Raw genomic sequence first — 27,926 nt, 5'->3', positions numbered from 1 at the left:
GAAATTTTAATACTAAAATAAATTAATTATAAATACCCAAAACCCCACCTTAATACCTATTAACGTTCATTAAGTACCTATCATAACGAAAAATATTGTAAAGTTCATAAATGTATTGCACAAATACAATAAAATACTGTAGTCAATAATATTTTAAAATTCAATACCACTTATGAAAACACTTAGGGATATAAAATATGGGAGTCTTTTATAATTTATTAAAGATGATCAAATTATTGTTTTTTTTAATATACATTTGAAGGATTTTTATAATTTATCAAAGATGATCAAATTATTGATTTTTTTTTAAATATACATTTGAAGGATAGTAAAAAGTATCAGGATTCATAACTACATTGCTAAGTTTACATAATTTAATGCTGCCAAATAAAAAGCGTTTATTAATAAATAGAAGAATAAGATTGAGCGAATAAAAGGCAATGCTTAATAATATCGTATGGTGATAAATTTGAGACTTTTTCAATGTAGACAAATTAAATACAAATAAATTATGGATCATATTTTTTTGTGTATTGTTTTCAATCAGAACAGAATTGCAATTCGATTTCAAAAAAAGAAATTCGGTTTATTTCTTACAAATGATTTGATTCTGATTTCAAAGTCAACTATTATTTATTCTTGCTCGATTTGAACCTTAGAGCTTTTTCACATTATCCGACCCGATATCCGATATCGGATGACCTATGCAGTAAGATATATTTTTGCCAACAAACCACTCTGTGGTTTGGCAGAAGAATATATGTAATTAGTTATAAGAAAGATCTCTGAATAAACGTTTTATTTATTTATTTTTTTTTTTTTTTTTTTTATAGCGCGCTCTGTTGAATTTTTTTTATTGTGTATATTATTTTCATAGAAAAAAATAATTTAGTTTATTCTAGGAGTTATAAATAATTATGTAAATACAAAAAGGCAAATTTTTGCATTTTTTTTATGGGTGTATCCGACATTAAATATCAGATCAGCAAATTGTAAAACCGCTCTTAGGCTATAGACGAATCGGAATAGAGACTCCAAGTAGTGTGTGGTGTAAAGTCGCCATCAGATATATTAAAGCGGTCAGGATGATCAAAAATATTTAAACAAGCACTTATTTGTGTATGTGTGTGTGTGTGTGTGTGTGTGTGTGTGTGGGTGTGTGTGTGGGGGGGGGGGGGTGTGGATGGGTAGGGGTGTGTGTGTGTGTGTGTGTATGTGTGTGTGTGTGTGTGTGTGTGTTTTGGGTGAGTGTGCGCGCGCGTGTGTGTGCGTGTGTGTGCGTGTGTGTGTGTGTGTGTGTGTGTGTGTGTGCGCGTGTGTGTTACCAACCGGGCGTGGTGTTGGCGAGGCGGCGCATGCGGCGCGTGTTGCGGTCCTGGTCGCGGATCTTCTTCTCCATCTCCGCGTCCGTGAGGGTCTCCAGGAACGGGGCCCAGGCCTCCGCGTCCGCGGGCTGGCGGTACGGCGTCTGTGACCAAATTACAGGTTCAAATCCATTGCTATGGAAAGCCTGACAGGATTCTATTTGGCCCTGAGATAGTGTCGGTACAAGTAGCTTACATGTGCCTATAATGTGCGTACATCATGTAGATATCACTATCACTACATAATATAAAACAAAGTCGCTTCCAGCTGTCTGTCTGTATGTATGCTTAGAATTTTAAAACTTCGCAACGGATTTTGATGCGGTTTTTTTTTAATAGATAGAGTGATTCAAGAGGAAGGTTTATGTATAATTTGTTAACCCGTGCGAAGCCGGGGCGGGTCGCTAGTAGTTAAATAAAATGTCAGTTATGGTCATGTGAACAACAAACTTCAAGACACTGTTTATTGCAATGCTACGCAGTCCGTCGTAGTTTTATTGCTGTAAATGTTTTATTGTATTAAAAAATAATCTTGCATCATTGACAATCTTTTTTCACAATTTCGTGGTAATATTGCCTAAAGTCTATTTTTTAATTCGGTAGACTGAAATGACAGTTAATAGTATGAAATGACATTTCATGTTCATACTATTAACTGTCATTTCAGTCCTAGACTTTAGTCCTAGTTCTGTACATAGCTTTGTAAACACTTTTAGGTTCTCTTTTCAGTATGGAAGCACTTTAAGCGACTCATAAGGAGTAGCCTTACCTCAACGACAGGCAGAGGCGCCTCGCTGAAGGCGAAGGTCCGCTGATGCCAGCCAAGCTGACCGCGGACGGAGTAAGCGATGCCTGTCACAAACTCCCCGCCTAGGCCTAGTTCAGCGCAGAGCTTGGTCGCGAATGCTTCCGGGTTGTTCTCCTTTTCTGACATGTCCCACTCGACCTGGCAACACAGAATAAATCAAATACATACATACATACATATACATACATACATACATATACATACATACATACACATACATATAATCACGCCTATTTCCCGGAGGGGTAGGCAGAGACCACGGATGTCCATTGGCTACGATCCTGACATACCTCTTTCGCTAAATTAATCAAATAACAACCCCTTATTCATATAACTTAGCAATTCCTTACAAACCAAGGTGTTGTCTCTTTCAAACAAACAGAAATTGTATCAACGTTTGTTACCTAAATTTAAATTTAAACCACATTTACGAATAACGCCATAAGTAAACTGTTTAGACGACAACAGTTTCACTCACTTGAATTTTTAGTCATTATTGGCGACATATTTTGGGCCCAAAATTCAAGCGAGTGCAACCGTTGTCGTCTAAAGTCTATTTTTTTATTCGGTAGACTGAAATGACAGTTAATAGTATGAAATGACATTTCATGTCCATACTATTAACTGTCATTTCAGTCTACCGAATAAAAAAATAGACTTTAAACAGTTTAAAATATCAAAAATATGTCTCACGAAAGTTTAATCCATCGATTAACGGCATAAGTATTTGAATTTGAAGTCAAAATCTGAAGTTCTTGTGGACCAAATTGAATTCCGTAGATCATTGGTGGCTCGCTCGAGAACAGGCGATTAGTCACTAACCTGATCAACAAGCGAAGTGTTCCCAACGTGTATGTTCAGCTTAATGACAACCCGCTGGTCGCTCTGCTCCTCCAATATGGCCGGTGGCTCGCTCGGGAACGCGTCGATCTGCTGTCGGATGGTAGAGTGGTCACTAACCTGATCAACAAGCGAAGTATTCCCAACATGTATGTTCAGCTTAATGACAACCCGCTGGTCGCTCTGCTCCTCCAATATGGCCGGCGGCTCGCTCGGGAACGCGTCGATCTGTTGTCAGATGGTAGAGTGGTCACTAACCTGATCAACAAGCGAAGTGTTTCCAACGTGTATGTTCAGCTTGATGACAACCCGCTGGTCGCTCTGCTCCTCCAATATGGCCGGCGGCTCGCTCGGGAACGCGTCGATCTGTTGTCAGATGGTAGAGTGGTCACTAACCTGATCAACAAGCGAAGTGTTTCCAACGTGTATGTTCAGCTTGATGACAACCCGCTGGTCGCTCTGCTCCTCCAATATGGCCGGCGGCTCGCTCGGGAACGCGTCGATCTGTTGTCAGATGGTAGAGTGGTCACTAACCTGATCAACAAGCGAAGTGTTCCCAACATGTATGTTCAGCTTAATGACAACCCGCTGGTCGCTCTGCTCCTCCAATATGGCCGGCGGCTCGCTCGGGAACGCGTCGATCTGTTGTCAGATGGTAGAGTGGTCACTAACCTGATCAACAAGCGAAGTGTTCCCAACATGTATGTTCAGCTTAATGACAACCCGCTGGTCGCTCTGCTCCTCCAATATGGCCGGCGGCTCGCTCGGGAACGCGTCGATCTGTTGTCAGATGGTAGAGTGGTCACTAACCTGATCAACAAGCGAAGTGTTTCCAACGTGTATGTTCAGCTTGATGACAACCCGCTGGTCGCTCTGCTCCTCCAATATGGCCGGCGGCTCGCTCGAGAACGCATCGATCTGCTGTCGGATGGTAGAGTGGTCACTAACCTGATCAACAAGCGAAGTGTTCCCAACGTGTATGTTCAGCTTAATGACAACCCGCTGGTCGCTCTGCTCCTCCAATATGGCCGGCGGCTCGCTCGGGAACGCGTCGATCTGCTGTCGGATGGTCGAGTGCTCACTAACCTGATCAACAAGCGAAGTGTTCCCAACGTGTATGTTCAGCTTAATGACAACCCGCTGGTCGCTCTGCTCCTCCAATATGGCCGGGGGCTCGCTCGGGAACGCGTCGATCTGCTGTCGGATGGAGGACGCCACGGCGGGCACGAACGTGCTCGGGTTCAGTTCCAGGTCATCGCAGAGAACCTCCGCGAATTGCTCTGGGGTTATGATTGATTCTAGATCGGAAGATTTATTCGTTAGAACTGTTTTCATGTAGTTTTCAAGGCTTTTATCTAATGAAGCATTACTATAATTACTAAAGTACGTATACAAAGTATAAATATGTATGAAATAACTCTGACAATCATTCTGACTCCGGTTTTGTGAAGTTTTGTTTTGAGTCTTGGAGTTTTTTGCAGTAGAGTTAGACTCTAATCACGCTAACTTTGCACATACTTGGCAGTAAGAATGCATTTTGGCACTTGGCATTAAAACTTAGTGTGGTCCAACTGCAATGCAAGATCTTAAACAGACAAATATGTATAGTATTGTATGTGCAAATTATGAGGAGGAGACCTTAAAGTAAAGCAATGGCAATGTACAACTTAAATGGAATAAATCCTTAAAATGTATCAATCAGCAATAATGAATACAACTGAGATCCACAGGCTGACAAGCTACGCACCATTCTTATTAAAATGTATCAATCATCAATACTGAATACAACTGAGATCCACAGGCTGACAAGCTACGCACCATTCTTATTCCAAGTGAAAGTGTCCCTGAGCTTCTGGCCCTCAATCTCCATGTCAAGGCGGATCGGGACGAGGATCTGCTTCTGCGAGGCGTTCTCCAGCATCGCAGTCATGTCTGTGTCGTCAAAGCATAGAGGGAAGGTGCGCACCTGGAGCATAAACAGATATAAATTATAATTTCCATAGAAATTTTTAAGATCTTAATAGATAAAATAAAAACCGGCCAAGTGCGAGTCGGACTCGCGCACGGAGGGTTCCGCACCATCAACAAAAAATAGAGCAAAACAAGCAAAAAAACAGTCACCCATCCAAGTACTGACCCCGCCCGACGTTGCTTAACTTCGGTCAAAAATCACGTTAGTTGTATGGGAGCCCGACTTAAATCTTTATTTTATTCTGTTTTTAGTATTTGTTGTTATAGCGGCAACAGAAATACATCACCTGTGAAAATTTCAACTGCCTAGCTATCACGGTTCATGAGATACAGCCTGGTGACAGACGGACGGACGGACGGACGGACGGACGGAGTCTTAGTAATAGGGTCCCGATTTTACCCTTTGGGTACGGAACCCTAAAAAGGAATGGAATGGAAATGATTATTGGTTAGAGATGAGAAACAAGAGCTTCGTGGAGTAAACATCTACTCGAGTGGCGATCATGGGAGGAAGAGCGTCCTCAAAGTAGACCTATGCGTTGGGGCGACAACATCAACACAACTGCAGGGAAGAAGTGGCTACAGGTTGCGCAGAACCGTGATGAGTGGCGTAAAATAAAGGAGGCCTACACACAAAGGGTAGAAAAGGGCTAAAGAGAGAGAAGCAAGAAGATTATCACTAAACCAAAGGAATTTCTTGTTTTACATATTAGTTTCAAAATATGATCAGCACACTGTTAAAATCCTTTAGATTATTTTGACCCCTTTTGTTAGCTTTATATATATCTTTACCTTCTTGTTGTGAACCCTGGTCCTGCTAATCTGAGTGGCTTGAGGCACCGCATCCAAGTGTGAGGAGTTTGGCATCACAGGCATCCATGACGGGTTATGTGGCTTCTTACTTTTACTTTCCCGAGGCGTCGCTAGCTCCTGACTGACTGATACTGCTTTGTATCTGCAAATAAAGAATTATTAGCACAAAGGCCTGAACTTTAAACTACAGAAACCTCAGTATCAGGATTGGCCAATTTACTTTTACTATGACTCTTAATATGATGTAGAGAGAATGATGTATGATGAAGAGAGAGATGGAAGGGACAGACCTCAGCGCGGACTTTCTCTGATCAGATTGGGGAAATCCTGAAGAAATGCCAGATCAAGAGCACCCTAAATGGGCGAGTGTGTATGAGGAATGTTATGAAAGTGACGGAAGCGAAAGAGGTATGTCAGGTATGTTTCTGCCTACCCCTCCGGGAAATAGGCGTGATTATATTAATGAATGTATGTATTATGTAATATGATGTTTATTATGATTAACGAATCATTGCCATCATTAGATCACTATCTACAAGAACTCTTTATTACTTACTTATCATCATTGCCTTCAATAATATCTTCTACTTCAGATGCTTTCAGCAGTGACACAGAACTTGATAGAACATGCTGGCCCAGCCCATTGTCTACCAGACGCTTTCTTTCTTCATTGGTCAGGGTCCTCCTGACCATGCCAGGGTACTTTTTATATAGAGACCCACGGAACAACCGCAGGTAATTGCCGACCTAAAACCAAAATATACCTTATTACTACAAAGGCATATAGGTAATGTATTAATATTATTTATGATTGTTAAATATAACTTTTTAGCCATATAAATAAACAACAATGATATGTGCAGAAGCAGTGATATGTGCTCCTTCAGTGAACAGTTTCAAAAACAGACCTGACAAACACTTAAAACAACTAACAAAATGAACATTAATCGTAAAAAAATCAAGTGCAGTGATATACACGCATCAGCTTTCAGCTCCTAGTGTATTAATTAATATAATATAATAATAATAAATAACCAAATAATCACCTCTGAGCCAACACAATAAAATTCTCCTCCTTCTTCAATCTGGAAACTAATCGGCTTATCGCCGTACGTCCGTAAAGCCATGTTGGAGTTTGTTTAATTTATTCCAACTCAGTAAGATACTAAATAACACTAATTCCAACAAATAAAGCTAAACATGCCTCAAAATCGAAAGTATTGAAACACAAAACTCGATTTATGATATGGGTCCGGCCTCCTGTCAAAATGGCGTCGTCAAACTTCTAGGGTTGTACCTACCATTGACAGTAATTACCGGTTTTTTGCTGCTAGTTGGCATCGATTTCGATCGTTCCAAACAATGCCTCAAACAATCTATCATGGGGATACCATACAGAAAAAAATCCGGGAAATTCATTCGTTCTCGTGTTCTCGTTCATGAACGAAGTTGTATAAAAGTAATCAAATCAAATCAATCCCTAATCAAAAAAAAATTTAAAAAAAAACATCAGTCAGTGTGAAGCTGTTGTACGGGGAGGGTGTTGCAGCCGTTGTGGGAATCGATTGAAGTGTTTTCAGTTAGAACCATGTCTAACAGGACCGGAAGTTTTAAGAATCCATTCCAAAGGCCATGGATGACGGAAAGTGGCGCAGCGGCTGCAGCTGGGGGTTCAGGATCAGTGGGAATGAAAGGAGTCGTTGCCGGCGGCATCACTGGTGGCATTGAAATTTGTATTACATTCCCAACCGAATACGTAAAAACACAACTGCAATTAGACGAAAAAGGTTAGTGATAACCGGTCACGATATAAACGGGTTCACCTTCATTCATCAATGTGATTATAACCTTCGATAACGTAATAGCGTAATAGTAAACATTGTTGATTGACCTATTTATATCTAACCATCTCTGGATATTATGTTTCTTGTGGAATTAACGACGATTCTAGAAATAGAGATGGCCATTAGTTTCAATTTAACGCCTTTCCGTGGCTTACATACGGCGGAAACCTACATAATACATATAAATTTTCTATTTGTGTTTCTATCGAATGGCAACCGCTAAAAATATTTCCATCATCGAGCACTTTTTCCTCCTACGCGATAGTACTCAACTCGACTCCACATAAATGTGGACTTTGCTCTTAATATTATTTGCGTGTCAGAAAACCTACAAGACGCTCATACTCTAACTCAAGGTCACGTCTGTCTTGTTTATATCTAAATCCATGCATATTTAATACTAGTCGCTATGCCGACGCCGTAACTAGGAAAAGAACCACATATAAATCAATTAAACCTACTTAAAAAGTGGTTCTTCATAGACCAATCACCTGTTTTCTGTGGGCAGCATTCAAAAGGAAAATTTTCTACAATTGTGTACTAATTAGAATCTCATTAGAAACCATAGCCATGACATAATAATTATCATGTACCTTCACTACTTTATGTTAAGGTTCAATTTGTTAAGGCAATCTTGTTTGTGGGTAATGCTGTTGTTTTTGTATTCATTAATTTAATTAGGTATTTTATTCATCCATTTTCTAGAACTATTCTGAAGCAGTAAGATTTAATAGCTTTTTAAGAAAGATATCTGGCTAGCAGCTCAGGCTCACTACAGTGATAATGGTTTTTTTTTAAACATAGCTAAAGTTGACCTTGTTTATCAATAGGTACTCAGTGTGAATTCAAAATAACTTTTTAAACTGTTCCAATTATTGTTGTAGTATAAAAAATGGTTTGGTTGGATAATGTTTTTTTTTAAACATAGCTAAAGTTGACTTTGTTTATCAATAGGTACTCAGTGTGAATGCAAAAAACTTTTTAAACTGTTCCAATTATTGTAGTATAAAAAATATGGTGTTTCATAAATATTATGATTATAATTACATGCATATGTTATGTCAGCCTTCAGAATTAAAGTGAACTGAGTCTTGCAAGCATTTTTTATTAGTTTATCATATTGGCACCTTATATGTATATTTTTTTGGATGAAAGTTGTTTTTATTTTCATAGGTTAAAAAAAACCAGGACCTGCTTGAGAGGCTAAGAGGTTGTTTTACTGTTAATCAATCATTTCTATTTGTATGCTGTCAGTATACACTTATTCGGAATACAACTGTGGCTACGGCAAACATAAACATCCTTGATAACTTTGACATTAAGTACATCATCATGAGAGCTGTTATCATGGCATGTATAATCAAAAGATCAATACTGTACTCTTATCTTATCTACTGGCTCGCTTCATTCCATATACATCTTTTATCAATCAATATTATTATGACCTCTATCATATTATGGGTCCCAATTATAAGGTTCCAACCTACAAGAATCTGTCATTAAAAATTTAACCTGTTCTGAAAAAGAAGAGTTAATTTCAATGATTTTTTTTTAAAGATGGATCTTTTTCACTAAACTAGTTCCAATTATACTTATTAATTGTTACTATGTAATGTACTTTTTATTCTTACAATTAGCACAGATTTATATATCGTTATTTGTACGATTTAAGATGCTAAATAAATCCTTTGAATAAAGTGTAGTTATTGTAAAGTACTGATTTGGGCAGGATGATGTATTGAGACCACGAGTGCATTGCTAAGACTGTTTATTCATAATCCGCCCTACCCACATCTCATACATAAGTCTACCCACAACCCCTTTCTTTTCTATAAACAAAATAAAAACAAAGTGTAATACTTTCTATCACAATATTTTTGAATGAATATTATTTATGAACTTAAGTTAATGTTGTATTAAGTATATATATATTATAACGGTACCTAGCCTTCTTATACTAAGTACATTTATTGTAAAATTAACCATTTTTGCTTCATTGATTTAGAACATTGTTGAAACGATTTTTATATACTTCCTTATTAATCTAACATACACTTATCTCTTGCGGTAAGTATAGGTATCATTATTTTATCATGCAGGTATGCAACATCATTAGCACAACAGTTAATTATAAAAAAAAACAATAGGTAATTGATACATGCAAGATTCATATTTTATTTTTTATTTTTTTTTTATACCTAACTTATACAATATACGCACATTGCCTTTTTTTATTTTACAATGTCGATATTATTTTATAATTGATTACAAATTGATTACAATTTATTATTAATTACAATTACATAATATGTAAAGTAAAACTTTGAATACAGTTTCTCACATTAGTTAATGCTACATAACATAATACATATCTTGAATATTACAATACCTTGCAATTTGATGGGTTATTACGAATCGAATACTGATGCAGTTACCTTATAGCTATTCCTAGGTACCTATTTAGTTGCGTTGTGGTACTCCTAGCTCAGAGTATCCCCACCGATCAGGAGGTCTCACTGTCCTGCCAAAACGTGTGACATAATTATTACCAGAATTGTTATTGTTATTAATTTGTAGGGAGCATGGGACAGTGGGACTGACTGTCATGTCTGACTCAGCGCGAGAATTGTTGACCGGCAGATTTATGTTATCGTATAAAATGGGATCCGCGCGGGCGGGGGGGCGTCGCATCGAGTCTATTATCAGCTGACGACGATTCCTACGAATTAACCTGCCCGTTTCCAGTTTTACTGAATAAGATCTCGGACTTACGAGATTCAGAACCGTGGCGTATACCCAGTTACCATTAATACGTGCTTTAACTGGCTGACCCGCTCTTAAAGTTTGTAAATTTTTGGCTCCCCTATCGTAGTAGTACTTTTGTTTATCTTGTCGCGCCTTAAGTTCGTGTCTAACCTGTGCATAATCTATTTTGGCTTGTTTTAATAAATTTGGTGAACAAGGCAAGATGCTTCTCAGTTTGCGATTGTTTAATATCTCGGCAGGAGAGGCTATCCTATCACTAACTGGCGTGTTTAAAAACTCTAATAATGCTAATCTATAGTCTGTATTGTCACAACTAGTTTTTCTTAAAATTGATTTTACCGTTTGTACTGCTCTTTCGACTTGGCCATTCGATTGTGCGTACCTAGGTGATGATGTCATGTGAATAAATTTCCAATCTTTACTAAAATTGTGGAACAAACTTGATGAAAATTCCGGCCCGTTATCTGTAAAAACTGTTTCCGGAACGCCCTGTCTAGAAAATATGTTAATCAATTGATCAATAACATGAGATGAAGTCATGTTATTTAATTTTATTACTTCAATGAATTTGCTAAAATAATCAACGACAATTAGAAAAGATAAACCACCGAAATGAAAAATATCCGCTCCTATTTTTGACCACGGTCTCATGGGGACGTCGTGTGATATCATTGGTTCCTTGCAGTTTTCTTTGCGATAAGTTAAACAGGCTTGACAGTGCGATATCATGTCATCAAGTTGCGTATTCATATTGGGCCAGTACATGATTTCTCGAGCCCTCAGTTTACATTTCTCAGCACCCAAATGTCCTATGTGTATTTTTTTTAACATGGAGTGACGCATGCATTTAGGTATAACTATACGGTTGTTTTTCCATACCATGCCATATGCGATTGTCAACTCGTCTCGGCAATCCCAATACGGTCGTAATATATGTTCTAGCTGACTACGATGTGTAGGCCAACCTTTCTTTATCACTTTTCTCAAGGCTTCAATTTCGCTGTCCAATTTTGAGTGTCTTTGCAATTCTATGAAATGTGAATCAGTTAAAGGGTTGTCAACGGCCACGGCACATACTTGCGCTTCCATCTCTAAATGATCTAGTGGCTCCTCCGGTGCTGCGCTCGAGTCGGCCGGCGCCACAGCGCGCGACAGCGCGTCTGCCACGTACAGGTATTTGCCCGGCTTGTACATCAGCTCAAATGTATATGGTTGTAACCTTAGCAACATTCTTTGAAGACGTGCCGGGGCACTAGCAATAGGCTTTTTAATTATGCTTACTAGTGGCTTGTGATCAGTTTCCACTGTCACGTCTGTACGCCCATAAATATAACAATAAAATTTTTCGCATGCGTACACGCATGCTAGCAATTCTTTTTCAATTTGCGCATAGGCTTGCTCGGCTTTAGTTAACGAGCGCGACGCGTAGCAAACTGGTAGTCCATTTTGAATAAGACAAGCACCTAACCCGTTTTTTGCTGCATCAACAGAAATCGTAACCGATTTTTCTAAATTAAAATATTGTAATACGGGAGGACTCACTAAACATTGTTTTAATTCATTGAAACATTTCTGATGCCTATCATCCCAATGCCATGCTATATCTTTTTTAAGAAGCTCTCTCAGCAAATGGGTCCTTTCTGACAAATGTGGTATAAAGCTGCCAACATAGGTTACAAGCCCTAAAAACCTTTCCAAATCCTTAGTATTTTCTGGTTTAGGCATTTCTCTAATAGCTAACGTATGCGAGTCATCTGGCCGTATACCTTCGCATGATATTCTGTGCCCTAAATACTTTAACTCAGAAAGTCCCACCTTGCATTTATCCTTGTTTAGCTTAATATTGATTTTCCTACACCGGTCGAGCACCTGACGAAGACGTGTATTATGTACTTCCTCCGTTTCTCCATACACAAGCAAATCATCAATAAAGAGTATTACGCCCTCTATATCATCAAACTGTTCAAATAGCCTTTTATGAAAAATCTCCGATGCGGAAGAAATTCCAAAGGGCATACGAAGGAATTTGTATCTGCCAAACACCGTGTTGAAGGTACAAAGGTCAGTTGACTCATCGTGTAGCCTTACCTGCCAGAATGAGTGTTTAGCATCTAGAGTACTAAAATATTTTGCACCCGATAATTTCGTTGTAATCTCGTCCAGAGTTGGTAATTTGAAATGTTCTCGACGAATAGCTTTATTTAGGTCTCGAGGATCCAAACAGATGCGAAGGTCTCCATTAGCTTTCTTCACGACAGTCATACTGTTGACCCAGTCCGTGGGCCCCTCAACCTTCGCGATGACCTGTTGCTGTAGCATTTCATCTAGCTTATTTTTTACCGCGTCCCGCAGCGCTAGTGGCAGCTTACGCGGCGCATGCACGACTGGCTGCACATTAGGCTGCAATTGTATCCTATATTCGCCGGGTAAACACCCCATGCCTTCAAACACATCCCCATACTCATCTAACATTCCTAAACAACTATTCAACCCTGAGGTCTCGATATTCATAACGCGCCTAACCAAGTTTAATTCTTCGCAAGTTGATCTACCTAGTACCGGGGGTGATGTCACGTCCGCTATAATAAAACTTACAACATGTGAATTGTTTTTGTATTTTACTTTTAAGTGACACTTGCCTGCAACATTAATTTGGTCTCCTGAATATGCTGTCAATCTGATACGAGTCTGTACTAAGTCGTTTACACTATACCCGATTTCCGGTAAAAATCGCAAAGGCAGAACATTAGTATCAGCCCCACTGTCTAAATTAAACGTTATGCTAGCTCCATTAATTAAAAGGTCCACGCTCCAGCGCTTATTTTTATTTATGGAATTAATGAGACATACCTGATCCGTGGAATCCCCCTGTACTGCATACATACGACACACCTTCGCAAAATGATTAGATCTATGACATTTAGCACAGCGTTGACCATAAGCGGGACACTTAAACTTTTCATGATTCGATCCACAATAATCACACTGCCTATAGTTGTTTCCGTGTGACGGCGCATTCTTGCGCGATGACATCACGGGCGCGCCGGACCGCGGCGTCGGCGGCGCTCGGCTCGGCGGCGGCGGCGCATTCACGCCGCAACGGCCCTTTCGACTCGATCCAGGACGACTCTTTGCAGGACGTCCTACCCAGTGCACTTCACACTGTTGTTGCTTGTCCCCAGCCTTAGTCGTGAGCTCGTATGCATTATACTCTCCTGTATCCTCTTGCTTTATACGGCCCGCTTGCATGCGTGACATCTCCGCTATACGACACATATCCACGGCTTTCTTTAGAGTCAAGGTCTCGCTCTCCCGAAGTAAACGTTCCCTCATCGCGTCTTCTCTCAATCCACAAATTAGCCTATCTCTTATTAAATCGTCCTTCAGGTCCTTGAACTCGCAAGTCATAGCTAATTTGTTTAACTCAAATGTATATTGTTCAACGGACTCGCCTTCTTGTTGACCTCTCGAAAAAAACTTGTGGCGCTCGATAGTCAGATTTTTTGTTGGTAGAAAATATTTATCAAAATTTTCTAATAATCCTTTTATAGTAGTTATTTTATCTGTGAACTGTTCATAGACCGCGACACTGTTCTCCTATGACATGCAATAAAATGCTCACTTGTACGTCTTCAGTTTTTTTACTAAGCTCACATGCTTTAGAGTATATCTCAAACGATTTCTTCCACTTTAACCATTGTCTACTTAAGTTTCCCGACGTAACACTCGACAAATTATTCTCGAAACAAAATGGAGGCGGCGGCCTTAGAACTGTATCCATTTTCCGCTAGTCACAACACACTGCTTTGTAAATTTCACTCCACTCAATCTATCACTCAATATCCAAATTACACTAATCCCGTTTACTTATAACGATCAAACCATTGGTTATAACCGGCTGCGCCATGTAAAGTACTGATTTGGGCAGGATGATGTATTGAGACCACGAGTGCATTGCTAAGACTGTTTATTCATAATCCGCCCTACCCACATCTCATACATAAGTCTACCCACTGTTATTTAAGTCATCTGCCTTGGATACTGTTATCAAGTTATCAAAAATAGTGACACTTATATGATGAACCATTGAAGTATTAAACATACAGGGGTTAAACATGTTTAACTCATGCCGATGCATGTGCATGTACACATATCACACAATCATGAAAGTAAAAAATTATCAATCAAAGATTCTTTTTTTAGACTAGATAATCTATAAGATAAAATTTATCTGATAAGAAAATGAATAAATATTTTTTTAAAGCCATACAATCTTTGGAACTTCTAAATTGCAGGTAATTTTAAAGTTTATACTGCTTCAATTTATGTTCTTCAAAATTTTAAATGACTTACTCTATCTTTATTTCAATACTCTTAGTTATTCAATGGAAACAACTAAAACTACTTGATAAAATATAACCACTACTTACACATTTCTTATATTATTCACATTTATAACTCGCTCGTACACCTCGCTCACTTCACGACACTTTTCTCTACGTAGGGCCTCGGCCACACGGCACACACGCACACACACACACGTTCTGAACACACGTTCAGGGCTATTCTAAATTGCGGTCATTTTTCTCTGTCACTCTAATTACGCCTTCATTGGAGTAAAAGAGAAAGATCCCCGCAATTTGCGAATTTCGGTTTTCGCGGTAGCCCCTCAGTACTCTGCCGAGGCCACTATACTCGGTTGATCAAGGCATAATTCTGAAAACGTAGAACGAGTTTACTACGACTTCCTATAGTATACCGCAATCAATCATGGCTTGTTTAATGCCTGTCGAGGTCGTTGAACTTCGTAAACTTGCAATTGACCTGGTGACTGATAATGCTACTTACTAAATACATATATATAAATATATACGTATTTCATACATACATCGACTGGCGCTGCACTGGTCGTTCATTACTGTAGGTTTATTTAAGGTTCTGACGGAAGATCAGCGCTGCGGTCTCCGCAGTATCTATGCTGAGTCAGCGCCTATTCTTTACCACAACACATGACCCTCTACTTAGGTAAAATAAATATGTAAATTGCTATTACTGCTATTAGTGTCAAATTGTATGTTGCTTTCTTCTTTTTGTCTCTTGTCAACTTTCTTTTTGCCTCTTGTTATTTATTTATTGTGTCACAAAACATGTAAGTTGTGGTTGAATAAAGATTTTATCTATCTATCTATCTATCTAAATAATTATGAGAAACTCGTGAGATACGCGTAAGTAACACGGGTGTAAGTAATCTGCCTGATATTTACTGGGCTGGCCAGAAGTCCCCGCGCGTTTGCCTCGCGACTTTCGCGAGGCAGTTCGTTCTGTGCCGACTCGCCTTTTACAAACTAAAGGTACCTACTTAAACTGAGTGTAACCATATTGTTGTATTTCCAGGTGGTACCAAGAAGTACACGGGCATCGGAGACTGCGTAAAGAAGACCGTGCAGGGCCATGGTTTCTTCGGGCTGTACAGGGGGCTCAGCGTGCTGCTGTACGGCTCCATACCCAAGTCTGCCGTCAGGTGAGACCCTACATCTTTTTATTAGGGTTTCGTACCCAAAGGGTAAAAACGGGACCCTATTACTAAGACTCCACCACCTTCGCCAAGCTGTATCCACCATGTTAGCTAGACAGTGGAAATTTACATTTTTATTTTCATTATTATACATTATGTACAGTGAAACCTGGTTAATTGACACCTGGATAAATGCAAAACCTCAATAATTGCAACCAAAGGTCCGGTCCCGGTCCCTTGAGACCAAAAGGCCTCTATAATTGAAATTTAGATTTTAGTGCTTTTCGTAATTTTACCTCTGTTATTGACCACATCGCAACTAAGACCTCTATAATTGACACTGTGCAAAAAAATCCGTTATTTTAGCTCTTTTTATTACCTCTATAATTGACACGAGTCTATAAGTAAGACCTCTGTAATTGAAATAATGTAGACTTGAAGAGAGCAGAAACCATATTTTAATAGCAATGATAATTTTATTTTAAATCTCCACCCAGAATTCAATTTATTAATTGGGTATCTATCACAGACTAGTAGGTGAAACAATTTTGATTAATTCAAAAACATAATCTCAAAGAGCCTTATTAAAGGTAGCCACTTCCCGCCCATTCCTATACCCTACTGACCTCCTTTATAAATCATGTGAAGTACTAACTGTTCGTCAATTATATATATTAAGCACAGTACTAAAGCAGCACGCCAGAACTCCTTTCAACACTGATTATAGAAATAAAAGGCGCAAAGATATTATATGCATGCAAACCGTACAAAGAAAATACGTATTTTCATCTAGATTCTTTGTCTTTTTGGGCCCATTTTTGTACAACAGGTTAAATGCAACACTAGACTTATACCCACTTAGCTATGCTTGTTGCAAGAATACTCTACGACGCGCCTTTCAAAAAATGACGTACGATGATACAGAGAACTTACTAATAGTCGTAAAATGATTACCTACTGCCTACTGTATTCTGATATTTAATACTTAAGAACCTACTTTTTTGTTTAGGTAATAAGACTTATATTGTGTACTACTTATAGTTTATAATTAAGTGAATAATTAATAAATAGTTAATATTGTCCTTCGCTGCCTGAAACACAGGGAATCCTAGTTCAGGCATTTGTAAATCACTTGTCTTTATAAATTCTTAGTCTTTAAGAGCAACCACTGTACTATACTTTTCTCAATAAATTATTTGTATTTGTATTTGTATAATATGCTTTTTACATTCCAATAAAACTTTCTTCTACAATTCAAGGGGTTATTAAAAATAAACCAAATGATTATAAGCAGTAACTAAGTTAAGTGTAAATGTGCAAGTTATATAATATACAGACCAGAAACCCAGAATCTACTTTCAATGGTTATTTGAACCTCCATAAAAGCAATTTCCTCGGAACGCAACCTCTATTAATGAGAACCTCTATAATTGCAACAACGATTTTTTGAACCTCGTTAATTGGCACGACCTGCTTAAATGAAAAACCTGGTTAATTGACAAAAAATTGCCGGTCCCTTGAGATTGCAATTATCCAGGTTTTACTGTATTAGGTATACATTCGAGTTTTCGTTATCTTAAGCTTATTGCACAGCTAATTATATGCAAACACCACTTGTGTAAACTTAATGTTAATTTAACATTATGAAAAAACAGGAAACGTAAAATCTTGTTGTTATAGTTAACCACATTAAGGCAAAGTCGATTTTAGGTGCCATTCGGATGTGCAGCTGCATTAATGTCGCGACACAACTGCAGCGGCGTTAATGCCGTCGCTATATGTGTTAATTTTCTTGATAAAACGAGTGACGGATTGATGATTATCGCGGCGGTAATGCGACGGCAAACGTCACTCATTTCATCAATGAGATTGACAGATACAGCAGCGATACCGGTCAAATTACCAGGCACACCATCGTCAAACATAATCACCTAAATTCTAACCAGTTATCTTCTCCCGGCGTTTGCCTATTTCCCTGCCAAAAAAGTACTTAGTTGCGAAACTGAGAACCTCCTTTTTTTGAAGGCGGTTAAAAGTACTACAGATGAAAGTGGTGTTTCGTGTGTACGGAAACATACTTGAATATTTGACTCCCTGAAATCGATCTCGGGACCAACGTCAGCAGACCGCCCCGCAACTAGGTCAATGGGGTGACTATTTGGGATCGCTATTTAGAAATCTGATTGAAATCTAGAAAAAGCTCACCGCGACTTGCAAGATTTTCACTTTTATTTAAAAAAATTGCTATCGAAATCTGAAAAAAATGACACAAAAATAAAAATTGGCCCAGAGAAGACTCATTCACTACATAGTATAAAACAAGGTCGCTTCCAACTGTCTGTCTGTCCCTCTGTATGCTTAGATCTTTAAACTACGCAACGGATTTTGATGCGGTTTTTTAAATAAGATAGTGATTCAAGAGGAAGGTTTATGTATAATTTGTTAACCCGTGCGAAGCCGGGGCGGGTCGCTAGTATTACAAAAATTAATTGAAAGCAGTGAATGTTTGGCGTGTGTGGAAATAGACTAGTGACGTAGACGCACGAATAAGTATTCCAATTGCGTGTTATTGACGTACTAGACACACCTCACAGTGGAGATTGGCCAATTCGTCCTACAAACTGAACAAATAAATCATCATTACATCACAATGTAGTTAAATGGTATACTATAGCAACGGCTTCTTCGTGAACAAATTTACGTGTAATTTAATGCAATTATTAAACATTTATTAAACAAATTGTTTGCGCAAAGTGAGGTCTAAATTAAAAACGTCATATTGTCATATATACCGGCGACTTAATGGGAATTTTAATTATAGATCTACCAGTTATCTCAGGCGGTTGGTAAAGAACTTACGCGGTTGTTAGTAGAAGGTTTAGGTATTAGGTATAGCTGAGTTTTGGGACTAGAACTACCTATACCTATAGTATATGATACTAGCTTCCGCCCGCGAATTCATCTGCGTGGAATGATGATGATGATCGATAAAAACTACCCTATGTCCTTTCTCGGGGCCCAAACTATTTCCATACCAAATTTTGTCCAAATCGGTTCAGCGTAAAATATATCATAAGATGCCTTGCTATAAGATATCTTTTGCTATATTATCGCTCCGTCTGTGACGGGCTTAAAGAATGGTCGATTTTAATTAACCATCCAACGACACGAGAACACGCGGTCCGTAGTCCAAGGCGTTCAATTCGCACCGTATCGTGTTTCAGCAAAGTGTCGCTATCAGCATAACGATAACAAGTTCATTATGTCACAATGGAGGTTGCCCGACGACGCGTGACATGATATCTGATGATATTGACTGACATTCACCGGTATATCCGTAGTTAAATCCACTTAACACACACTTAACACGTTCAGGGGGCCTAGCGAAGATGATAATCGTTTGCAGAAAACGAAACTCATCATCACTCATCCGTATAGGTGCGATAAAAAAGGCAGCGTTTCGTTTCTCTACGAACGATTGTCATCTATGCTGTCTAAAGGGGCCCACTGATTAACAGTCCGCCGGACGGTATCGGCCTGTCAGTTAGAACAAAAAGTTGACAGTTCCGAACAACTGACAGGCTGATACTGGTTTAATTATGATTTCCCACAATCATAATACCCTATTTTACATCGGTCCCTTTTTACACCTCATTTAAGGATTTCCTAGCCTAATCGGTAGTGACCCTGCCTGTGAGCTGGAGTTCCCGGGTGCGAATCCCTGTTCCTGTTAGGGCATCTATTTGTGTGGATAATGTAGAATTGTAGATACATAGAATATTTTATCACTGAAATAAGCACAGATATACCGTGACAAAATGAAGATGTCGATTTTTACATGTCGAAATGTTCAAGTATAACGTGCTGTTTATACTAAACATTTGTTAAAATTATCGCCAATATGCTAACTTCTGTCGTTTCTATCCGATGGCATCCGTGAAAAGTTCCGCCTTATTGTAGGTATAGAACAACAATGTTTAGGTACTTACTTACAGAGCAAATATTATGCTGTAACCGTTCAACGTTTTGCCAGACATTTTCAATGCTAAAGTATTCAATGTCCATTTTTTTCTGGTTTTATAGTTCGTGTTTTTAGGGTTCCGTAGCCAAATGGCAAAAAACGGAACCCTTATAGATTCGTCATGTCTGTCTGTCTGTCTGTCTGTCCGTCTGTCCGTCTGTCCGTCTGTCTGTCCGTCCGTATGTCACAGCCACTTTTCTCCGAAACTATAAGAACTATACTGTTGAAACTTGGTAAGTAGATGTATTCTGTGAACCGCATTAAGATTTTCACACAAAAATAGAAAAAAAAACAATAAATTTTTGGGGTTCCCCATACTTCGAACTGAAACTCAAAAATTTTTTTTTCATCAAACCCATACGTGTGGGGTGTCTATGGATTAGATATGAGCGCCGCGCCGGCGCGCCGCCGCCGCCGACAAAATTTTCGCGCCGCCGCCGCCGACGCTGCGCTATCGGCGTGGCATCGGCGTGACCTTGGTAGTTACTACTACTTTCGAAATCAGTTAATATATTTTTAATCGAGTTTAGATCATTAACGGCGCCACTTCAAACAGTTTATAGGCATTCACAAGGTATTTTAGGCCCATATAATTCAAAAATATCGAAGGCAAATGCAAACTTATCTGTCTAGTAACCGCGCTACTAGTCTTGGGGAAACGAAATGATTTAATATCAATTTTAACATCAATATGCTTGTAATAAACATACTGATTTCCTTCCATTTTATTGTGGAACGTTCCACATTACAATTTATAGATTGTATATAATATACACTACACATATGTCAATCACAATTAAAAAATTAACTGTGATCAACTCTGGCTAACGTGAGACTCGAACCCACATCTTTGTATTACCGATTAACCGATCCAATGCTTAACTAATTTTGCCAGCTAACCATCCGTCATTTACCGCGAATTTAACCATTGCAAGCATGGTTAAAAGTCTTTAAAAGGCATAAAAGGGGCTTAATTTTGAGATATTAAGCGTTTCCACGTCCAAATGTCCAGCCGTTGGCTTCGCACGGAAGGGCGTCGGAATCCGGTCTCAATTAAACTTGGCCACTGTTTAAATTTCAAGCTTTGCTCTCTCGCAGCTCAATCTTTGGCCTTGCATCGCTCGCATGGAATTAAGCCGCTATCTGAACCTGCAAGTTTTTGGCCCTGTTTGGAGCTCAACTTTCGGCCTGTTTTAAAACGCTTGAGCATTGGTCCTTATCCGATCTTAGCTCCATTGCAGCTCGGCCTTTGGCGTCGCACGAATGCGCCCGCAGGAAAGCCCCAGATCTTTAACACTATGGCTTCAGTCTTTATCGGCCTGCGCCCTCGCTCTGCTCTCTTACAGCTCGGCCTTGCACAGAAGCGCGCCGCAATCGGCGCTCCAGGCGGTCGGCCGTCAGCCAAGCTTACACTTGGCGTTCGATTCTTAGCTGTATGCTTACCTGCAGCTCATCCTCTGGCCTCGCATTGGGAGGCGTCGAAATCAAGTCTTCGGTGTTACATGGAGCTCGGCGTTGGGCCTCACTTTTTGACATAAATCGGTTTTGTTGAATCGATATTGGTTAATGACGGAGCTCGATTTTCTTTGGACTGTCGACAAGACGTTTCCCTGATACAGTCATTTCACAATTTTTAACTTAGCTCAAAAGATAAGGGCCTCGCTAAGATCTTACGGCCAGAGCCTCACCAAGATTAAGACCGCCTCTGATGCCGCGCGATACCGCTTATCCACAGTTTATACGATATCATTTTTTTTCGTACCATTATTCAATAAATTATCATTGAAAATAAAAAATGCATTTATTTCATAACTTTCCTACAGCAAAAACATGTTTTTTCGGTAAAATTTTGGTTTGAATTCTTTTTTCATTCATCGAAGGTGTTTCAAGGCCACGCCGCCGATTCGCCGCCGCCGCCGACCAATTTTGACCGGCGCGCCGCCGCCGGCTAGCTGCCTATCGGCGCTCATATCTACTATGGATAGGTCTTCAAAAATGATATTGAGGTTTCTAATATCATTTTTTTCTAAACTGAATAGTTTGCGCGAGAGACACCTCCAAAGTGATAAAATGTGTGTCCCCCCCCCCCTTGTAACTTCTAAAATAAGAGAATGATAAAACTAAAAAAAATATATGATGTACATTACCATGTAAACTTCCACCGAAAATTGGTTTGAACGAGATCTAGTAAGTAGTTTTTTTTTTATACGTCATAAATCGCCTAAATACGGAACCCTTCATGGGCGAGTCCGACTCGCACTTGGCCGCTTTTTAGCATTAGAAAAGACTACGCGATCTTGACGTGTCTTTTTATTGAAAAACACTTTTGAAAAATAAGTCACCGCAAATATGTAACAATTATGAATCATATACGATTATTTACATTATTTTGCTTCCATAAGTAATAGTTACTTATTTTTAAAAAGCGTTTTTCAATTAAAAGACACGTCAAGATCGCCTAGTCTTTTCTAATGCTAAAAAAAAACGAACTATCATTTATATTTTTACTTGACAGAAAAAATCCCAGGCGCTTTAACCTAGCATATTAAAAATTTGTATGAATTTCCCGTTCAACCCTTCGCGCCTAATTTTCAAGCTTGCCGCCTTTTTCTACTGGTAAAATTGGCTTGCCAGATAGAGCAGCTTTCGTAATCATTATTTTACCGGCATGATCTGTTTAACATTAAAAGAATATTCCCCAGATTTGGCGTATTCGAGCAAGCTAAACTATACATGGTGAACGACAATACGTGAGCTTCATAATCTGTTTTACATTTAAAAAATATTCCCCAGATTTGGCGTATTCGAGCAAGCTAAACTATACATGGTGACCGACAATGGCACTCTCAGCACCACTGGGAAGCTGGGGTGCGGGCTGGCCGCCGGCGTGGCCGAGGCCGTGTTCGCGGTGACCCCCATGGAGACCGTCAAGGTCAAGTTCATCAACGACATGCGGATGGAGAAGCCAAGGTTCAAGGGGTTCTTCCACGGCGTGAGGACTATTGTTAGGGAAGAAGGTTGGTACAGAAAGGTTTTATTTTAGCACTAGCGACCCGCCCCGGCTTCGCACGGGTTAACAAATTATACATACACCTTCCTCTTGAACCACTCTATCTATTAAAAAACCGCATCAAAATCCGTTGCGTAGTTCTAAAGACCTAAGCATACATACATAGGGAGAGACAGCGGGAAGCGACTTTGTTTTATACTGCGTAGCAGGGATGTTGCGAATATCCGCATCCGCAACCGCGGAACTTCCGCATTATTTTCAACATCCGCATCTGCATCCGCATTCGCATAAAATCGATGCGGAGTTTAATGTGGATGCGGATGTGGAACAGGTCGGTACAGGATCGTCTTAGCATCGGCGTAAGTGCTAGACTGCTAGGTAATTTAGTCATTAGCCAAAAAAACCTATTAGAAATAAACAGTCAAGCGTGAATGAGACTTAATGTACGGAACCCTTGGAACGCGAGTCCGACTCGCACTTGGCCGGTTTTTTGAAATAAAAATTACTAAAATGTAATATTTGACGTTTTTTATGTACCTATCTTGACTTCCGCATCCGCATCCGCGGATGTGAGCCTTTAAAAATCCGCATCCGCGGATGTCAAAAAATCGGCATTCACAACATCCCTGCTACGTAGTGATTAAACCTGTGAATTTTTTCCTCATTTTTGTGTTTTGAAGTCCAAAATCCGTAAATTCACCAGATGGATTCAAGCTCATCCTACCTAATTCAATAATATTGTCCATCTTCAGGTATTGGCGGGGTGTACAAGGGCGTAACAGCAACTATAATGAAACAGGGCAGTAACCAAGCCATACGGTTCTTCGTAATGGAGTCCCTCCGAGACTGGTACAAGGGAGGCGACCGCGACAAACACGTGCCCAAATACATCGTCGGTCTATTCGGTGGTATCGCCGGTAAGTGCCATACGGCGCGATCCGGTAAATGATTTAGAGATTCACTAGATATGAAATAGTAAAGATATGTGACGTTCCACAGCAAAAGGTACCATTGCCCCGGCTGAATATTGGAGCGGCGTTAATAATAGCGTAAGCGCCAGCCGCCATAAGGTACCTTTTGCCGTGGAACGTCACATATCTTTACTATTTAATATCTAGTGAATCTCTAATTCATTTCCCGAATCGCGCCGATAATTTCAGCCTTTTATCGCCCACTGCTGAGCATAGGCCTATCTTCCGGGGTCCCTTTGTTTCCCATAAAGTTTTAACTCATAATGTATTGTTTGTCATATTATCATTAGTCATAAAACTGAAACCGTTAACTTTTCAGAATTCTCGTAACGTTATCCTACAGATATGTTAGGTTTGTTTTATGGCAATCGTGAAAAGTGACGCGTTTATGAACCAAATGAATTATGACTAACGAAAATGTGGGCAAACAATACATTATGACATCTTCCAGTCTCGGTCCTAAGCTAAACTCAGAAGTGACCCACTGCTGGACAGATTAAAACCTATAAATCTTAAAGTAAAATGTAACTTGTTGGTTGACGCTAAGACGTTACTGTCTGATAACCATGGAATTGGAGATGTACCTACCTAATACAGACAGTGTCATATCTATGACCTGGAAAATCACAATAAAAACGCTTTATTCGTAGTATTTAATACATAATATTGCAGCGTTTCATAAGTTGACATTACGAAATGCTTAATCTACGAGTAAACGCGTAAGCAGATTTAAATCATATCATCTGTTTGGTTATCTTTATAGTTAACATGGCAGCTGATAAGATGGCCCTGCACGACTCATGTTTGTGATCAACAAATGTTGACTTATGCAATACTCGTATTTATAGAAACTTTCATTTTGTAATCATTAAATGATATAACTTATAACTTTGGGAACAAATCAAATTATTTTATCAAATACTAGCGACCCGCCCCGGCTTCGCACGAGTTAACAAATTATACATAAACCTTCCTCTTGAATCACTCTATCTATTAAAAAAAACCGCATCAAAATCCGTTGCGTAGTTTTAAAGATCTAAATAGGGACAGGGAAGCAACTTTGTTTTATACTATGTAGTGATTTTACACAAATCAAAATAGTTGATAAAATAATTTGATTTGTTTCTAAAGTTGTATAGATGGTAGCACCATCTCTCTCGCTACATCGCAATTCCGTAATGGATTCGTTTAGAAGGTTCAAGCACGTACTGCTCGCCCTTAGAGTTGGTCAAAGACCCCGTCTTTCTAAAATGGCATATATTACTCTCTTAGATCATTTGTGTAACATTATATCACAATATTTATATTATCTTTGACAGGAGCCGCATCCGTATTCGGCAACACACCCATCGACGTCGTCAAAACCCGCATGCAGGGCCTCGAAGCCGCAAAGTACCGCAGCACATGGGACTGTTTCATCAAGACCTGGAAGTCGGAAGGCCCCCTCGCCTTTTACAAGGGCACGGTACCTCGCCTGAGCAGAGTGGTGTTCGATGTAGCCATCACGTTCACTATCTATGACAGTATCATGGATGTGTTCAACTATGTGTGGAAGTAAGGGGTTATGGTGTGGGGTACGCTGGTATAAGTTACATCAATGTGTGTTACCGACTTGTAGGACTAATAGAGTCCGGATGTGTCCTGTCATCATCAGTTTAATTACGTAAGTGAAAGATAAATGATAATGTTATAGAATAATTTTATTAAATGCAAATCAAGGCAGACTTATTATATTATGTCGTTGTTTTGATAGTGATCATTTTACAATATAAAGAAAACATCATTGTTGTAACTTATAAAAGTGACACAGTACACGTTTTTAGCCTAAAGGGCTCAATGCGAGTGATTCGCCAATAGCTAGTAAGTTTGATTTGAGCCTAGATCTTATAAACGGGTGGTAGTAGCTTGCACTCGTTATTGATATATTTATGGAAAATAAGGCTTACTGAGCGACGGGTCTTTTGACTACTTAAATAATAATTGTTGTGACAAATATGACAAGACTTAATTCCAAAACATAAACATATTTATTTTTGAAAAATGTTGAATATTATACAGATAGATATTTCTCATGACAATTAATAATACGATATTGGCTTGCTTGCGACAAAAGACCGTTGGGAATTGAAGAATCGTTGTAGGATATAGCACTAGTGCCTTCGGCGGTATTTTAGCTGTCCGCCCGTTTATAACTTAGAAATAGTCACTGTCACATTTGAAGAGGACATGGTCGTTATCGAATATGCTAAAGAGATAGCTAAATGTGGTAGATGATAAGTTCTAACGCGTATAGTTAAAAATACAATATTATCTTTTTATCTTTCGAATTGAAAATCTGCCAGCGACGAAGTGTAACATAAGTATTTTATACACAATTGATTGTTTTGATATAGTATTAGTATTTTTTACTATATATTGTGACAAAACATGAAGTTATTAGTCACATTATCTGCTTAGTTGTACAAATGTTCATGCGCTTGACAGATGTAAGTGAAATGTAATCGCGACGTATAAGTAATAAGTGTTAATTTTTTTGTAAAATCATCGAAAGTATATTTTTGTAGGTGTACAGATGTAAACATTTTATGGTGTTGACCGTATTTATTATTACTCATGACTATGACTTTAGCAGGGTTTCTTGTTTCATGTATTTTTTTGTTGTTTTTTGTTTTATAAAAGTCTTAGATTACGTGGTATAAAGGTTTATTGCAATGTAATGTATTTTGTGAGTTATTTTTTAAAATTTTATGCAGAATCATGGCATGTGATAATTTTTTTTTTAATAAATGATATACATTTGCAGAATGTATCCGAATTTGTATGTATTGTGATGTTTTTGTAACGACAGATTTTTTTATATATTTTTTAAACGGAGCAGTTTCCTAAGATAAATAGTTATAAGTAAGTACAAATGATGAATTCAACGACTACATAACGATAACAGACTCGTTAATGTTTAAACCATTTATTAGTACCAATGCATTTCTTTTTGTACTCTTTCATTTTTGATCCTTTAAGACCTCTAGAGCACGAAATTTTCGAACTATCCCCTTTTTTATCAGAATATCTATTGGCACCTCGGTCTTATGCGGACATTCCATTGATATCTGCGTTTAATTACAAATCATTATATTTTACTATTGTTTTAATAATGTTGACATGTTGCTACTATTTATTTATTTTCGTTTTTATGAAATAAAATTTTAAAATAAAATAACTTGTAGTTATTTTAAAGGATCTTAGATTTTTTTACAATTCCCCATTTCTTAGATAGGTATCATCACTATCATCAGCAACACGTGTACCTATCTGTGTAAGGCTGTTCGGAATGTCATGTCTTGCAAATGGTTGGATGAATCTGTGTATGAAGTTCTATGAGACATAACTAAAATAAACGAGTGTAATATAATCTCAGGAATCAAATTAAAAATCTAAAGATAAATATGTATGTATAGTTATTTTAATAACAAAACTTCCGTGAGACAAAGACATATTAAATATATTAAAAACGGGTCACTCACGTATTCACGTATCGTTTGACAATAATGCCATAAATGAGGGTAGTTTCTCGCCCCCCCAACCCCCCCACCCCTGCCGCCACCGGCGCCTGCGCCGAGTCATCGGGCGCGGAGAGCTACGGCCCGCAGTCTGCGCCGGTCCGTCACCGTAAACCGTACCGAGAAGTGTCATCAGGAGCTTGCCTGATGACACTTCTCGGTACGAAGTGAAACATGTCGAGCGTTTTTCGACTTAAAATACGTGAGTGACCCGTTTATAATATATTTAATATGTATAGTTATTACTTAATATCACAAAAAAATATTCATAAATTGCAGTAGACATATGTACCTATAGGTACTGTGTAATTAACACACTTTTTATCTGCCAACAAAATATTAATTAGCTTATGACTAAACTTAGCTTTAAACCTGGGCCTTATCAACCTCAATTATTGGATACAAATATTATAATAATTGGATATTATTCAATAAAAGTGTAGAGT

The 27,926-nt window shown here is 38.7% G+C and overlaps 2 protein-coding genes across 2 annotated transcripts; one reads left to right on the top strand and one right to left on the bottom strand.

Moving 5' to 3' along the window:
• Positions 1 to 1,289: 1,289 nt before the first annotated feature.
• On the bottom strand, positions 1,290 to 7,007 carry LOC134656725 (SWI/SNF-related matrix-associated actin-dependent regulator of chromatin subfamily B member 1-A). The gene is made up of 7 exons (XM_063512237.1): positions 6,843 to 7,007; positions 6,353 to 6,543; positions 5,776 to 5,938; positions 4,831 to 4,978; positions 4,099 to 4,310; positions 2,134 to 2,310; positions 1,290 to 1,468 (listed from the first exon to the last, which is right to left on the bottom strand). Exons 1-7 carry the CDS (start codon positions 6,921 to 6,923, stop codon positions 1,322 to 1,324), a joined length of 1,119 nt encoding a protein of 372 aa, XP_063368307.1. The 5' UTR covers positions 6,924 to 7,007; the 3' UTR covers positions 1,290 to 1,321.
• Positions 7,008 to 7,297: 290 nt separating this feature from the next.
• LOC134657306 (putative tricarboxylate transport protein, mitochondrial) lies at positions 7,298 to 26,252 on the top strand. Its single transcript, XM_063512879.1, has 5 exons — positions 7,298 to 7,583; positions 15,801 to 15,927; positions 22,736 to 22,959; positions 23,705 to 23,869; positions 25,243 to 26,252. The coding sequence occupies exons 1-5, from the start codon at positions 7,385 to 7,387 to the stop codon at positions 25,479 to 25,481; spliced, it is 954 nt and encodes a 317-aa protein (XP_063368949.1). The 5' UTR covers positions 7,298 to 7,384; the 3' UTR covers positions 25,482 to 26,252.
• The last annotated feature ends 1,674 nt before the right edge of the window (positions 26,253 to 27,926 follow it).

The sequence above is a fragment of the Cydia amplana genome, chromosome 19, assembly GCF_948474715.1.
Source record: "Cydia amplana chromosome 19, ilCydAmpl1.1, whole genome shotgun sequence".
In the NCBI taxonomy this organism is placed as follows: Eukaryota; Metazoa; Arthropoda; class Insecta; order Lepidoptera; family Tortricidae; genus Cydia; species Cydia amplana.
The sequence above is the reverse complement of the archived record's forward strand: the minus strand, read 5'-3'. Positions and strand labels throughout refer to the sequence as shown.

Excerpts from the sequence above, each read along its gene's own strand:
- LOC134656725 (XM_063512237.1), bottom strand. The coding sequence starts at position 6,923 with ATGGCTTTACGGACGTACGGCGATAAGCCGATTAGTTTCCAGATTGAA. Across the intron at positions 6,544-6,842 it reads TTTATTGTGTTGGCTCAGAG|GTCGGCAATTACCTGCGGTT; the intron begins GTGATTATTTGG and ends TTTTGGTTTTAG. Across the intron at positions 4,979-5,775 it reads CCAGGGTTCACAACAAGAAG|GTGCGCACCTTCCCTCTATG; the intron begins GTAAAGATATAT and ends TTTATGCTCCAG.
- LOC134657306 (XM_063512879.1), top strand. The coding sequence starts at position 7,385 with ATGTCTAACAGGACCGGAAGTTTTAAGAATCCATTCCAAAGGCCATGG. Across the intron at positions 15,928-22,735 it reads ATACCCAAGTCTGCCGTCAG|ATTTGGCGTATTCGAGCAAG; the intron begins GTGAGACCCTAC and ends AATATTCCCCAG. Across the intron at positions 23,870-25,242 it reads TCTATTCGGTGGTATCGCCG|GAGCCGCATCCGTATTCGGC; the intron begins GTAAGTGCCATA and ends TATCTTTGACAG.